Here is a 17,208-nt window from a genome sequence, read left to right on the forward strand (position 1 = left end):
ATAACATAAAAGAAACATAACATAAAATGTTGATAATCATTTTGGCACTGTGCATTGATTAATAAAATCTCATGGCTTCCAACAGTGCTCCACCGGGGCACTGTAGGAGACCTCATGGTGGGGCACTGTTGGAACAACGGGCCTACAAGATAAAATGGCGTCAGTTTTTTTTACTGACTGCCTACGATCTGAAACTTTATTACTGAAACCTAGCCTAGTGACTGACCAAGCATGAAAAACTTGTGAAGCATCCCTGAAGCCACCGTAAAAACTGTAACAAAAAAAGTTACAAAGTCCTGACGCAATGACTTGTTTCTGCCTAACTTAGTTTCAGCAGCTTCTACCGTCCACGTGACCATGGTAATACACGGTTCAGTGAATAATTTGTCACGGATTGCAAAAAACAATTGGAGGGGCACTGTAGGCACCCGGGGCACTGTTGGGCACTCTCCCCTGCACATACAATTAAACACACGGTTTATTTGTTTCTGCAATCTGCATGACCTAACACCAGCGCAGATCCAACAAAGTGCTGACAGACTTTTAGAAGCATATTCCCAGGATTTGGAAGACGGATTGAAAGATGAACTGCCTCAGTTTTCAGAATTCGTAAAGCACATTGCTATTGATTGCTCCTGTCCAGAACTCAACTATTTCACTTTAATTAAAGAAAACAATATTGACACCACGTTTCCTAACATTGACAATTTGTTGCGCATTTATCTATGTATGATGCTAACTATACTGGAGAGAGGTCATTTTCAAAGTTAAAGTTGATTATATACTATCTGCGAAACCTAATGGGGCAAGAGCGGCTGCACAATTTAACTCTTTTGAATATTGAAAATGACCTTCTGAATTCAATGAACTCATCTGAAACAATTGCTAAATTTGAAAGAGATCAAAATGCGTCGAAAAGACCTTTGAATGATATTGTTGAAGTTTTATATTTCTCCTTGGAAATAAAACATTACATTAGACTTTTGTTATTTTTGTTGTTGTAGTTGTACAATGTAGATCAAATCTATAAAATATTCAATTATTTCCAAATTATTATTATCTGTACCGTACATCAAATCAATCTGCTACAGGCCCCGCATTTGGTAATCCGGCACTGGAGTTGACACAGTGGTGCTCGGCAGTCGTGCGAATCATCTCTTCTTAAATAAAATCAAGAAGAAACATAAAAAAGAACTAAAAAGAGAAAAGCAGTTGGTATTCAACCAACTTACAGCGATTAACATTTACAAGTTAAAAATCTTCAACGACTTCACCGGGCTTGTGTAGTGTAGCGCACATTACGTCTTCGATTATGCCAGAAAGTAAATAGATAATGACAATCGCGAAGGCGTAAAGAGATTCGTGCCATCAATGATTAACCAAAAAGCAGCTTGGTATCTCGCCCAACCTTTGCGTTTGAATTGAAATGTGATATGGCTGTGCCATTGTGTTGTACAATTGGTAGCTTCTTTTTCTTAGGTTTAGTTGTATGAATTATTGGAGTACAAAAAAGTAGATAAAGCTGGCACACAAGAGTTATTACAAGTTTCTGAGGGTCTTCTGGTCATTTGGTTCGAAATAAAAAAAAGAATGCAAGTATGATCTATTAAATTACAAAGGGATTGGGTATCAAAAAAACAAGTTTTCCATATAATTTAGAAGTTTTCCAAACAATTAAAAGTATTATCAGCAATAAATTTTACTTCGTTAGTGGTCAGCATCTGAGGCTTAGGGTCTATGCTAGTCGTTTTAACTTGAAAGTTGTAAGGGCCGTAAGTCCTTTAATTTCTAAACCAATTAGTATCTTTAAAAACTAGGAGTATGTTTACTTTTTATTTTTGTCGAAGTCACAGGTCATATTGAACCCGTGCAGCCAATGCAAGAAGTCTAAACCTACGTACCTTTCTAAAATATTTTTAGACAGTTCAAAGCTTTGCAATACCTTTTTTTTAAAGTGATTTTTGATTTTGTGTATTTTTTCCAAATTGTTTGCCTTTTATCTGGATGTTTCCTTTGTTACTTTGAGAAGCCCTAGTTAAACGTTACAAGCTTTCAAATTGTGAAACGGTTATTCACCAATGTCATCTTTGATATAGCAATAGCTAACCTCCAGTTACGGTACTCTGTTCCATTTGTGAAACAAAAACTCTATATGCCTTCATTTTAGTTAAATGTCAGCTTACGTGGGTAGCAATGTAATAAAAACTCTACAAATAGCTAACTGACTTATTCAGGATCGTTCAAGTACAATCTGCTTTTGCAAAGGATGAAATGCTGTTTCTGTACATTTCTTAAGTTTTTTAGGACTTTGCATATAATTGATAGGATGCATGTGATTAGTTCTATTGCAAAATTGTAGGCTGTGTAAGTGTAGGATATCTACACTTGATTCTTCAACACAGTGCAAACTGAAAATGAATTCATGAAATCAGTGGCGTAGCTAGGGAATGTGCCGCCCGGGGCGGATTCAGATTTTGCCACCCTTTCAAGAAAAAGCATGTGAAAATGAAATTTTTTTAATTGACTTAAAGTGGAATTATTGTATGTTTTGAAGCAGTAGCGTAGCCAGTAATTTTGAAAGGGGGGGGGTTTTAAGGGCCGGCGGGCGAAGCCCGACGGCGTCCTCGCCAAAGACGACACCCAGCGGCGGGGGGGTCTGGGGGGCCTCCCCCAGAAAATTTTGAAAAATTAGTTTGGATTTGGTGCATTCTGAGAGCATTTTCAACAAAAATGTGGGTATAAATATTCCTGTAAAATGGTGCTGTCCGGTGGCATAGCAAAAAGATAAGAAATCGATCATGTTTTCTTGGAAATTTTTCGTTAACTTAATAAAGCTAAGTTTCTATGTTTTCTTGTTGCTAATTCCTGGCTGAGATATTTGAAAGTTTGGTATTGGCAAAACTCGCTCTTTTAATGGAGTTTCGTTTAAAATTAGGCAAACTTTGTTTTGGAGACATAGAGACTGAAAGCATCATTCTCAATATCGTGACGTCACATGCGTGCCAAAGGGGGGTTGTAACCCCCTAACCCCTCCTCCCCCTTGGCTACGCCACTGTTTTGAACGTTGCCATTCTGTTTGCTTTTATTTTCCGTGTAATTTTGCATTATCAACAAAAAAAAAAAAAACTTCCTGTCTGAAAGTGCCGCCCCCCAGACGTGCCGCCCGGGGCGGTCCGCCCCCCCCTAGCTACGCCACTGCATGAAATGCTATAAAGAATCAAATGCCAATGCTGCAATTAACATCTTTACACAGGTTCTAGCTTCTTGCAAAGTGAATTTATTAATATGAATCATTGTCTTTTAACAAACAAAAAATGGTGTATTTCGTTAACTTTATTGGGCTTAACTTGTATCTATTGCGTGCTGGTGGTGTTGGAGAACACAGAGGGAATACACAATTTAACCATCTTCAGCAAAGGTACAGGATACTGCTTGTTTGTCAATGACATGCTTTTGAACATTTTGTGTTTTTAACGACTTGGCTTGGTTTTCAATCTTTATCCTCGGACTGACAGAGCCTTGATTAGTTACTCCTGGTAGTTTCGCATACTTGTAGAATGTAGAGCAGTGGTTCCCAACCTCTTTGTTGTCACGGACCCCTTTAGACAAATTGTTAATTCTGCGGACCCCTACCTAAATTTTGCCTGAAATTCAATTAACATACTATTGACTATTGTAATAATTATGCTACTCAACGACTGTACTGTGTCATATTGCATTGCCGCTATGAATCCTGCGGCAAATATCAGGTTTAACAGTTGCTCAAATAAGGAAATGAATGAATTGTTCAAGAAATGTCAGCAGCATTTGAATATTAAGGTGACCCAAACTGCCATGCCGAAACTTTTTCAACGTAAGCAAATTTAATGAGAGGGCTGTTGTTGCCTTTCCTGAACTAAACGACTGAACTGTGGTTGAGTTTTTGACAATGCAACACGCATGTCATCTTCAACGTCCACTGTCCAGGCGATTTCGATGTTGTTTTTATTGTAGCCTAACAAGAGCTGAGAATCCTGCCTCGCAAAGGTAAGTGGTTATGAATGGTAACAAAACAATAATGGCTTGCTTTGCCAAGAATGGGTAGGTTTGCAGTTGTGAGCATCAAAATTCTTCCACAGTTTTTGAATGAAATTCAATGCGTAATAACTCTTTTAATCTCAAATCAATTAGGTCATCTTTACTGAGATCGTCATCGCTAATGTTGTTCAAGTCAAAAAGAAAAGAATTTCGAATCCATGTTTCAACTTCGTTCGGCAGGTGTTCTAAATTAAAATAACGTCGAAATGAGATTAATAGGGTATCCAAGTTTGCGCAAAATTTTTCTCTCATGGAGATCAAAAAAGTATATTCTCTTTGAGTTTTATCCATCAAGAAAAGATCTTCTAACATTGGAAAGTTAGCGTGATTACCTGCTTCCAATCTGCGTTTTCAAACCGGCAACTTGGCTAAAAACGCTTTCAGTTTTTCAGCTGCATTAATTATTGTCACACCTGGTCCTTGAATGCCACGATTAACATTGTTAATATGACCGAAAATATTGGCTAAGTAGGCCATGACGTATAGAACACTTTTACTCTCAAACAATTTTGAGAGGGGACTTCCTTTTGCTTTCAAAAGAGTTGATACCTCATTTTTTAGCTGCTGCAGTCGTTTTAAAACTTCTCCTCTAGATAACCAACGTAGCCTACGTCAAACGTACATCAACGTACCTCAGAATGATGCAAAGTAGCCTACTTCGTAATCTGACCCTACTTCTTGACAGAGCGCTTTAAAAGTACGGTGTTTTTGACACATTTGCATTTAAACAAAGAAATGAAAGTAAAAAGATAGCTTTTTTTTCCAAAATTTATCAAGGTAATCACGGACCCACAAATGCTTTCTCACGGACCCCCAAGGGGTCCGCAAACCCCGGTTGGGAACCACTGATGTAGAGGCTCTTGACGCGGGGTCGGTTACCGAGATTGGCAGAGTGAAACTTTCCGATTGGGCTAACAGGCAAATAATTTTCGATATTTCATTTGACAGAAAAACCCAACTCCACAAAAGTCTCTGACGAAATAGGATTGAAGGTTGGGGAGAAAACGGCCAAACCAACAACAGCTGGAGATACGTCACAATATGATAGAGCACCAGGTAACTTATGTTGCTTAACAAGTCACCTAAACGAACGCCCGATTCTATCTTCGTCTTTTTACTGCAGTGATTTAGAGCAAGAAAATTTAGTTTCATGGTTTATGCAATTGATAACTAAATCCGCTTAGCAACATGTTTTTAAAACGTAGTAAATGGAAGTCCAAAGTAAACAAGCGATTTTAATTCAAAAATGTAATAAATTTAAGTTTTGATACAATATTTAACTGTATTAAGATACAATATTAAAATACAAGTGTTAACTGTTGCACAACGATCCATTTGACCTTGCAAACAGCAAGCTGCCCTGTTCACATTCAACTTGGACAGAAGCGCTAGAACAAGGGTCTTAAACTCAAACTGCTCTGAGGGTCAAATGAATACTTATAAATTAACACGAGGGTGGTGCAGTAGCCTAGACAATAAGAAGTATAAACAAAATCACACATTGAAAACGCAATAAAAGAGGTAGAAATACAGTAGAACGCACCAACAACGAAAGATGGCAATAGACCAAACGAAAATACTAGTGAGAACAAAGAGACAAAAAAACACTCTGAACGAAAAGAGCAAACGAAAATGAAAAACAAAAAATAAACGCAACGACTTAGACCTGCAGAGCAAAAATCTTGCAACTGACTTTCAAAAAGGTGCGGAAAAAATTAAATCCTAAAAGAACTGAGTGCAGCAAATTGCGATATTGGCACAAAAAGTGAATAGGCAATGTCATTGTGATGTAACAATAAGCTTATAAGATTTTCGTAAAAAGTCTTGTGAGGATTGATGGGCAATTTCAGACTTTTTGAGCAATTTTAGAGTAAATGTTACATTTTTGAATTTATAAAAAAATATGTGGTTCTCAAACAGTTACTGTGATTGTTAAAAATGCATCGTGGGCGCGTGTTGACTGTTGCGCTAAATAACGTTCTTTAAAGATTCGTCGAATTTTCTACACGTTGAATCAAGGATTTAGCAAAGGCAAAAAGATTAAAGAGTTATGATTTATATCAAGTCTGGCTCCACCAAACGAAAGCACTACAGCCTTGCAGTGATTGATGTTGGGGCAACAATTTTTGGTATAGTTTCTGAGGCAGGATATCGCCCAGTTTTTGTTGGAGGACGCTTTTGTCACGTGACAGATTGACAGCATGATCTGCATAAACGATAATTCATATCGTCAGACTAATAAAATAATGGCGTAACTCACTTTTTGACGAAATTGAGATATTAGTGTTTTTTAGGTCCCTAAAATATAGCGCATCTGTCACATAAATTTCTAAGGCCTACGTTAACGAGAAAGTGGTGTTTTTGTAAAAATGTCAAATGGCCTAACTCAAACGCATGACTTAGGCCATTTTACAAATCTCTTTAATCGTTGGCTGAAAGTAAAGCTTTCCACCAACAGAGCAGATATTCAGCAGACGACGATATAAATTGTACAGAAATTGAGTTTCCACTTCATCACAAGTCTAGACCAGGGGTGTGCAACGTACGGCCCGCGGGCCAAATGTGGCCCGCGAAGAAAAATTGTGCGGCCCGCGAAGATGTGGCAATTTTGAATTGTGTGCGGCCCGCGAAACGTGTTTATAACTTAGTTTAGTCTGGTACGTGCGAACAATTCATTATAGAGTGGATTATTGTACATTTCGCATCTTCTGTTAACCATTTTAGAAATCTCCCACCGGCCACCGCTCATCCGATTGTATTTAATTATTTGGAACGTCAGCAGATCAGAGGCACAGAATTGCACAGAGAATAGCTCAAACTATGAAACCGTATTCTGACAGTAATTTTGTGAAGCAGTGTCTTATCGATGTCGCAGAAGAAATGTGCTCTAAAATGAAGAGTGCGTTCGAGAAAATGGTGGACGATAGCGAGGCGTAGGCTATCGATGATCTTGCTTGTGATATTAGTGACACTCTCACTCTCAATAAGGATATAAGGTGAAGAACTTTGTTTCATGGAGCTTTGCGATCGATGAAAGTAGGCTACGGACCAGAAGGACACAGCACAGTTGGCCATATTTGAAAAGGAGTGGACAAAGACTTGAACGAAACGGAAGAGCTTCTGTCATTACAGTCAATGAAGGGTACGACAGCTTACTGGTGCTGACATTTTTACTGAATTGATGCTTTTGACAATTTCGAACTGGACTTGTCCAGCTTATGCGGAATCGCAACTGATGGTGCTCGATCCATGTCCGGAACTGGCATTGGATTCATAGGTCTCTTGAAGTCTACCTTGAGAAAGAGAAAAGTCGATGATGACATAGCAATTTTTCATTGTATCATTCACCAGCAAAACCTGTGCGCAAAATCCTTGAAGTTCAAACACGTCTTAAGTCCGGTTGTTAAGGCAGTAATTTCATTCGAGCACGAGGGCTCAACCATCGTCAGTTTCAAAAGTTTCTGGATAATCTCAACACGACACATAAAGATCTACTTTACTTTTCCGAGGTGCGTTGGTTAAGCAAGGGCTGCATGTTGCAACGATTTTACGAACTGCGGAAAGAAGTCGTAAATTTTTTATTTTACCGAAAACATCTCAACCAAGATGACTTTCCACATTTGAAAAAAACATGACTTCAAAAATTGCTCTTTTTGGCTAAACGTATTTGTGCGAACAGATTTTTTCTAAAATGGGCGTCATAAAATATCCCCATTGATCCGTTCTGACAGGCGAACACCTGGAAAATGGACTTCGAATTGCGAGCACTTCCATTAAAGTAAATTTGGAAAAAGTCGTCCGGAAAAGAAACCAGCTGCAAATTTCTCACTGAACTCGTAGTCGGTGTGACAATAAATTTGATTAGCAGTTTTCTTTAGAAATTTATGTGCTTAACTTATTATTTCTGCAAGGAGATAACCTCTAATAATGCCATAAGATTAACATGAATAACAAAAAAAACTACTTTTTTGTGCCTGCAACTACTAGAAAACATATGTTAAATAAACGTGTGGCCCGCGGTTTCACCCAGATATTTATATATGGCCCTCCTGTAATAAAGGTTGCACACCCCTGGTCTAGACGATTAATTTAGCACAAAATAATTATGTTTTTTTTTATTCCATGTATCGTAATCTTGGCCATTTTCAAGTAACTACCCTACTTAAATCAATCTGTTTTCTTTCTGTTCCTTTGAAAAGCTTCATTTTTCTAGCACTCTGGTTGTGCGACTTATTACCTCACACTGTGATACAGGTCAGATCTTCTCAATGCACCGTTTCTCAGAGTCTTCTTGCACCCAAGGCAGGTTTTTGAAGAAAGCCATTGTTGGATACTTAATTAATTCTCAGCTTAATATCACACTTAGTAACTTTATAAGCTCGTTGCTGGTTCATCGCCATCATTCTTGAGTTTCACTGACATGGGAGGAGAATATAGGAAAACATAGATTTAAATACGTTTGATTTGACTTTTAAGTGTAGGTAAATGTGCTAAAATAAAAAAGAGGAAAATCACTTTTTGTCGAAATTTCCCATTGACTTGCTTACTGTAGATTCCCATTAGGACTACATGTAGTGTCCATTACTGTACATGCCCATGACTGCAGAAAAATCACAACATACAAAAAAAAGAAATTCTTGTATCGTGGAATCACCATAATCCAATTTCATCGACAATACAAAGAGCTTGCTGAATCATTAGGAATATGATCATTGAGCACAGCCTATTTTAGTGAAGAATTTCATAATGAGAACTTCTCCGTCTTCATCGTCGGCTCCATCGTGTCCGAGTATTGGTTTGTCTTCAAATTGAATTTGGCTTTGGATGGTGATGTCGTATGTGGCTTTGGAGGCCAAGTCTATGATGGAAAAAGACGTGGGCAAAAGGCACTGGGAGACGATCATCATAGATCTACCGCCAATGTGTGAAACCAGGCTGGAGGCTTCCAACTCTACCAAGCCTGCCCCCATTACCAGTGATATCATCGCCATTGGGCTTTGTTTGGTCCAAGTCCACATTGAGACAAAGGCCATTCGCTTGTATGGTTGTTTAAGGTGGTCGTAACTACGCGAGGGCTACGCACACACTCTTGGCCAGCTCCATGTCCACTGCGGTCCAATAAGATCAAAACGTGCAGCTTCAGGGGAACTGGTTGCAACTGGCTGCCGGGTGCTCTGTTCATACCACGTAGGGATCAGTGCGACGTGTGTGTTTCATTTAAACACGGGAACATTACCAAGGAACAATACGATAACCAGATCAAGTTGAAGAATGAAGCTAGAGATGAGAAGATGAAAGACAAAGAATCCGCTAGCACAATAAAATCCGTATGGACAATGGATTTACAGGCTGTACTTCTGTGTCCCAAAACTAAGGCAAGAAGTATGTACTATAAAACCAAGCTGCAGGTACACAATTTTACACTATTCAATCTTGAATCAAAAGATGCTTATTGCTCTATTTGGAATGAAACAGAAGGTGATTTACGCAGTGCAGTATTCGCTTTCTTGCAGTTTAGTCATTTCGAACGGGTAATTTCTGGAAGCCCCGGTCTGGAGGAGATAGTTATTTGGAGTGATGGATGTGGATATTAAAATAGAAACTTTAATGTCTCTAGTGCCTACTGTGCCCTTGAATGGAAGCATGGCATCGCTATTACTCAGAAGTACCTCGTGGCTGGTCACACTCAAATGGAGTGCGATAGCATGCACAGTACTATCGAGCGAAAATTGGTAAACGACATTTTTACGACGAGAGATTATCCAGAATGCCAGGATCAGACCGCATCCCAACAATGTACAGAGGATGCAACACAGTGATTTTATGAAAATCGATGGATAATGCTTGTTGAGTATCAGGCCTGGAAAGAAAGCTGGAGATCCCACGGTTCATGATCTCAGAGGCCTAAATCATGAAAACAGTGGAAAAGTATTGTACAAGGTCCCATTATGTGAGGCTGCATAGTGGGAGGATCTGCCACAGCGGTCACAACCAACCTTAGGTGACACTACATCGATTTATATTTTTTCAAGCCATCTTCCAATCAAATTGAGGAAATATAATGATCTCTAATCTATGAAATATGTTATCCAACAGGGTGCCACTCCTTTTTTGATAATTTGCCTCATCACTGATAATAATGTAGCCTATTCAGCTTGTCTTGCCAACTCTGAACTGTTTTTGGGAGAAATATGTAGTCTAGCATGAAATATAACTCCTATCGTTAGATTGGAGTTGCTATTAGGGATTTTCTTGTTCTTTATAGTCATATTATTACTGTTATTGTGTCACCGTTAAAAAATTCATATTGATAAACTCAAAATATCAAATGGCCTAAGTCATGACTGTGCATTCGGAAAATAGCCTAAGTCATCCCAGCACATTATGGGATGCAAAATGAAGCAAATCAAAGTATACATGCTCTTTGTACTTGTGTCGACATGCTAATTTCGTTTAACTGTACAATAAATATGATAAAAACAACCGTGTAGACACTTTTTTTCGATTATCTCAAAACAAGAAAAAATGAGTTACGCCATTATTTTATTAGTCTGACGATATTATTTATCAGCTTCGATATTGCTTATAGCCTACGTCTCAGTCGCCGATCCAAGGGAAGAATTGTTTAAACTAAAAAAATTTGAAATTTTTCAACATTAAAAAATTTTGAGAAAAAAATGTAGTTTTTCTGTATTTTTGCAAAATGTTCTCGCTTTGCTTCTTTTCAAAAATTGCTCGCTTCGCTTCTTATCCCAACAAAGATCGATTTCTTTGTATTCCAGTCAACTTAATCTGGATCTTCACTAATGGAAACGATAAACACCATTCAGTCCTCATGATAAATCAGTAGAACCACGACACTGCTTAACTTCATATAGTTGGCTTGAGGCCAATTGTATGGTCTCGAAGCTAGGAGCCTCAAGCATGAATGCATACGAGTATGTTAGCCGAACATCAGCGATTTCCAGAAAAACTATTCCTACCTAGTTTAAAATTAGACCAATGTTTCACGGTTAAATCTAGCGCATATTTGCCAAGCCATGTGGCATCAATGCATCATTGCAATGATCCTTGAACGCTTAAACTAAATATATTGAAAAACTTAGTTGAAACGTATAAAGAAATTACAGGTTTATAAATTATTGTTGCCTTGAACACTTAAAAACATTTTGCAAGTTGTAAGTACACCCATGAGAAGTAGTCTACTGCGGCTTTCGTTACGTACTCGCTGAAATGTGGACAAGCTATCAGAATTTTGATTTCCAATCAGTTCTATAGCTCTATCTACAATACATGTTGATTTTGTTTTTGGCACTTGGCTGATTAAAAGCTGCTTCAGGTCTGTACGTGCAGCTTTGTAAGTTTTGAGCAGGATTTTGAGAAAATATTGGTTGATGTTTCAACTGTGTGGTTAAAATTAGTTGCCATCTTGAGTTGGAATTTGAAAAAAAATCATCTCTGTTTAACGTACTTTCATCTAAGAAAAGCATTGGATGTAACGCCTTTCGTTACTCATTAACTTTCTGTCGTAAACTTAGAAGAACATTTACGATCACAACAGGCGGCGCAGAGACTAAAGTGTTAGTAGCCTAGATATGCTACTCTGGAAACCAACTGAATTTAGCTTCCAGTTTAACCATTCAAGTGCCCTAACATGACAACGTTGTTCAAAAACATTGCAAGGAGAAGATACTCGTAAGAATATCACTGAGCTGATCGCATAAAATACGTTTTTCTCAAAACGTAGTGAGAACATTGTAAGTGCATGGGCAATTGAGCATGTACAAATTGTACATACATCGAAACAGTGTAAATGAGGCTAGTGCTGATGGACAAGTTAACTAAACAATGATGTTCAATGGTGAAGTCATCTGGAACGACGCTCCAGTAAATAATGTACGGGTTACCTGTGGCAACAGGGCCAATCTTCATTGTGAAAGGCTCATAAAGCTGCTGACACTCCGCACAGTTGGTTTACCTTGGAATTAAAGTCAAGTCTTGGCTCGTGCTGAAGACTGCCAAGCAAACAAATTGTGTTTAGGTTACATTGGCTCTAGATATTGTTAGGCTACCTTGTTAAAATACCGGCACCTTTAAAAGATGAAATTCTCTTTTTGTTTTTGTCGAGATTTGGTTGTCCAGGTGCTGCCCGGTGTTGCAGTATACATTTTGCGGCAAGCTACTTTCGATGATGTTTATCAGCAAACGTTTCAGCGCCTACAATTGGTGAGGCAGCAGCTAACAGAGCTCAGATTGCCCCTGTCTACAGAAACCTGTTGTTTGCTGGGCAACGTTGGGATTACTTGTAAATGGTTGCCGATGTTTGAAAAACGTAGACTGCAGTTCCATTGACATCATGAATTTAACTCACTGAGCGAAAGTATAAAATGTCGCATCACATCGGTTGATTGGTTTGTTATATTTTCCATCAACTAATTTTTAATTCAGTAAGAAAGATTTCCATCCAGCGAATAACCGCTTGTTGAGCTGAATTCCCCAGTAAGTATAATTCCAAGTGCAATAATAAGATCCAACGTCTACAAACGTTGGATCAATAAAAAATGGCCAATTTGCTACTGGCTCAACCACCGGTCAAAAGCCTGGATTTGGCAAAGCGTGGCTTCATGATTTCAAGCTATTACAAAAAGCACAATTAATTGGGAATGCTCATTCCCTACTTTGTCGTTTGAAATCCCATTTTTTTGTCAACCAAACGATTGAGATACTTTTAAGTTTTACCACCTTCGGCATGATGCTGGTGAACTTGAGTAATATGAAGCAGTCCCTTGATGTTTGTGAATGTTGATTATGACAAAACACTGATAACACAAAACATTACATTTGCGTAAAGCGACGGAAAAGTGTTTTATTGAGGTAGGCCCCAAACAAAACCTAGGCGCGAAAAAACCTTCTCACTTTCGTCTGTTTGCCCAACAATAAAAGAAGCTTTGTTTTGAAATCGCTTTTATCCATAACATAATACCTACTTGAATCTGGAATGCTTAGGCTACTCAATGCGTTGGTACTGTCATTAACCTTGTTAAGCAGGTTCTTTTTCTTGCTGTAGGTTCAGAATTTGAATCGCGCTTCATTTCATTTCGCGATCGATAGGTACTTTGTTTTCATCACAGCCACAACACAAAGTCATAGCCTACTTCGTACAAACAAGACAAAAACAAAAGCACACACGTCGATGACCTGCCGAGCGTTTGCTGTTCATTGTTATCCAGAAGCGAAATACTTTTTCAAATAAAATGTGTTGAAGGAATTAAGCGGCTTTTCCTCTATTTGGTAAGTGAACATCCTGTTGAAGAATATTCAAGATGAAGCTACCTTAATTGATAACACTTCAATGATAACAAACTACAACACGCATTTTAGCAGAACAATTTGACTTTTCTTCAACATCAGTTAAAAACTAACGCTAATTTATAGTCAGAAAGTGTTTCAGGTATTTGCTCACTTTAGTGACGATGCGCTAAGAAATTATTGTGTGACACTCCTGCAAACTTTGAACGACGCACCTGAGCGTCGTAACGCACAGTTTGAAAACAACCACTCAATATTATAGCCTACAAGGCATAGCTGTGTTAGCACTAGAATATGTTGAAATTGATAGAAGAGACATATTTTAGTTTCATTATTAGATGTTAAGACGGTTTTTACAACAACAAAAAATATATTACAAAGCTATGAAATCTTTTTCAATAACAGAAACTATGCTGTGTATATTTCAAATAGCTTATAAGTATTCTCTGTTATAAAGATTTTGTAATTGTACAAACACAAGTACGTTGGAAATTACCACATTAGTTAGAACGACGTAAAACTTTTTTTACTTTTATTTTTGATTTCAGCAGAAAACAGAAAAGTTTTAGTTTATGACCAAATTTGAAAAGTTACCAGAATTGGCTAAATTTGTCATATCCAGCTTTCAAGGATGGTGCGATGATAAATGGTGCAATGTAGTAAACCTAGAAACTAAGGCTGTTCATGGGCTGGGCCATGGGCTGTTTGAAACAAAAATATTTTGAAAACATTTCGAAATATTTCGTTTCGAAGCGAAACTTCTTGTCTTAATTTCTTTTTGTTTCTAAAACATTTCTGAGTGAAACATTTCGTTTCGTTTCATTTCGAAATTCAAACTATTTCATTTTCCGTTTGAAACAAAACGAAATATACAAGAATTTGGGAACTTAAAAAAGTGCCAAAACTTATACTTCAAAGTAAATTTGCATAGTCTGCTTGTTCTGTATTTTTCTGCTTGGTGAAGAAAGGACTTTGGCTGTCGACCTCTGTTCTTGTTGCTACACTTTTGTTTGCAAAAAAGGATGTTTAAAATTTCCTCTTGACTTCTAAAGCAATGGCCTGCTAGCTGTAAGATGTTTCGTTTTCGTTTCAATTTAAAATTATTTATCTTGAATCTTGATTTTTTTTTTTTTTGCGCAATAATCAAAAAATTTTCAAAAGGATTTCGTTTCGACTTGAAAAAGTTCGTTTCGAACAGCCCTACTAGAAACCCTGGTACCAATAAATTGACGTAGTCTATGCAGTGCATGGAGTGATGGTTTCAGCTTTGGTTTCTGGTGAAATGCAGTATATGAGCATTCTCAACTGCTGTTTACCAAAACAAAGATAGATCCTTTGTTAAAAAATGACAGTTTAACTCACTTTAAACGAGGGCATGGCCTAAGTCCCTTGGCTAACACTTATAAGAAAAAAACAAATTTATTTTTTTACAAATTTGGCCTGATATTTGAATTCACAAAATTGAATCTTCTTTCTGAAAAACAAATCAAAAGCTTCCACAGTAAACAAACCGTCTACATCATCTACCAATAGTTTTCGTGTTTTATGTAACAGAGAAATCAGCTTCCACTGGAAGTCATGATGAAGTGAAAAGAAAAGTGGTTGAAGCAACAACCGGGCCGAATTTGAAAACTACAACGAAATCACAAGATAATATGAAGACAGGTAAGCTGGTGACGGTGCAACTTGTTAGTAGCCTAGCCTTCGTTCCAAAGCAGCTCTCTCGTGTATAATTTAGAGCTAAATGAAATTTTGTATTTGTATGATTGGGAAAAGAAAAATGCAAACCCAATTAAAAGTTTAACCCTATCTGTAGCGACACGGAGTTTTATGAGGACGACTCACACTAGTAGTGCAATATTTTACAGAAGGAAATATGCTAGAAATGTAAAATTTCTTGACTTTTAGTTTTTATTCTTTACAAATTTTCTAAACCTACACTGGTCATTTTCCTACCTTCCTGCCCTTCACAATAAGCATTTCGTCTCAGGTGGCTAGACATTTTCGTGCAATGCTAGTCATATATAATATTATAATTATGTTAATGTTGGTGCAATATAAATGTTAGTGCAATTACTTTGAAATGTAAAAACGCCTAAAAATGCCTTAGGCCTATATTTTTAAGCAAAAGTATTTGTTGTTTGGTTTAGCATTACTCTATGTTCTAATTCAAAAATTTTATTTTTGAAGTTATTTTCGGAAAATAAGAATAAAACCGACTTTCTGAAGTTTTTTTTTATCTCAAACACTTCATTTCAATAAATTTGTTGGGTAAAAATTTAATTTCCATACACAATACATATGGCTATTATCTTGTAAAATATTTTGGTTCTGTGATTTTCATTGCTCCAGTTATTAGCGATTAATTTGCACGGGGCTAAGATAACCCGTGACGTACTTTCCGCGTACGAAAACAGCTCGTATTAAGATAGGGGTAAACGCTTTTTTACATTCTAACCGAAGCGCTTCTTCAGATGGTTGTGTAGAAGAGGGATTGTTTTGAGATCTCTACGATGTCAAAATAATTAAATCAACTTGACTAGTGATATCATTATTATCCAATAATGATGACGTCACACACAATAAAAGGAAAGATAATTTGAAGTTGGGAAACGTTCAGAGAGAGTTCTAGATCCTTCGACACCGGTCTAGCTTTTCACTGAAAATCTTGTAAGCTATTGTTGTAACCCCCTTGTATAAGGCAGTCTATTAATTAAGATTATTATACAATTTAATGAAAGTATTAAGCTTGGAAAAATAGTCAATTGGTGATGACATGATACTATGTCTCGTATTAATGCAAAAACACCCAGAAAGCTATCGCCAGCGTGGCAGAGTGGTGAGAACGTCTGCGCAACGTTTGTATAAGGCGTCGGTACCGCACCGCTTCAAAGCACGCGCCTGTGTTTTATACAAAATGGGCGCAGTTGGCTCGATGATTACGAGTTGGATGCTTCATGTTGTCTTGCATCTGTCATCGCAGTGCATGGTGTGCTGTTGTAATAGACTCTAAATAAAACATGGTTGCAATGCTTTAGATTAGAAGACCTAGCATTTTCTCTGCACTGACACACAACATCCTTGTCTCACAATAAAGTTTTCAGATGAAGTGGTGGTAGTTACCAATTGATGACAAACGATATTTTTCTTTATCCGGTGGAGATTTATTTGAAAGTTCAACTTTGGTCTGTTTTGTATTAGGAACACTCAGTGATAAGGCAATTTGACAAGTTGTTATGTCTTGTCGTTCATTTTTCTTGAATTCATAATTATTAGGCAGTGCATCATATGAATCCGTAATTGGGCCTCTCTCTTGAACCAGCTTGCTGGGCGTGCAGTTGTTCTCTTGCGTTATATTGCCTTTTTCATTATTTTTGCATTACAACAATACACCTACAACATAAAGTGACTTCAATGAGTTTAACATTTTATTACACAAAGAAATACAACAGAATTAAAACTAAACTCAAACGTTTTCGATACGTACTTATGTCCTCATCAGGAATTATTTTGTATCTGCAATACACATAAAAATGAGAATTAGATAAACCTGACTTTGCACTATATTGTAACTGCACACTCTGGACTGAAACAGCACAAACTCAACAGATGATACAAGAATGATTACCAGTAAATAACACGGTGGGAAACAGATCATATGAGGATTATAATACAGGCATGTGCACCAATCAGAACACACCGTTTTTAGCACTAGTTACAACGTTCATATGATGAAAGTGAAAGTGAAAGCAACGACAAAAAGGTTGATGTATTGCTTCACTGACGTTTCGCGCACCATGACAATGCGCATCCTCAGAGAGA

The 17,208-nt window shown here is 37.5% G+C and overlaps 1 protein-coding gene across 1 annotated transcript in view; it reads left to right on the top strand.

Moving 5' to 3' along the window:
- The first annotated feature begins 3,279 nt into the window (after positions 1–3,279).
- LOC145777679 (carbohydrate sulfotransferase 9-like) overlaps positions 3,280–17,208 on the top strand; it is a 30,192-nt gene continuing 16,263 nt past the window's right edge. Inside the window, exons 1-3 of the mRNA XM_082589116.1 lie at positions 3,280–3,418; positions 5,026–5,133; positions 14,941–15,051. Coding sequence (XP_082445242.1) covers positions 3,286–3,418; positions 5,026–5,133; positions 14,941–15,051 — 352 coding nt within the window. The 5' untranslated portion in view covers positions 3,280–3,285. The remainder of the gene's footprint in view (positions 3,419–5,025; positions 5,134–14,940; positions 15,052–17,208) is intronic.

Source organism: Aplidium turbinatum, chromosome 9 (assembly GCF_918807975.1).
Source record: "Aplidium turbinatum chromosome 9, kaAplTurb1.1, whole genome shotgun sequence".
Classification (NCBI taxonomy): Eukaryota; Metazoa; Chordata; class Ascidiacea; order Aplousobranchia; family Polyclinidae; genus Aplidium; species Aplidium turbinatum.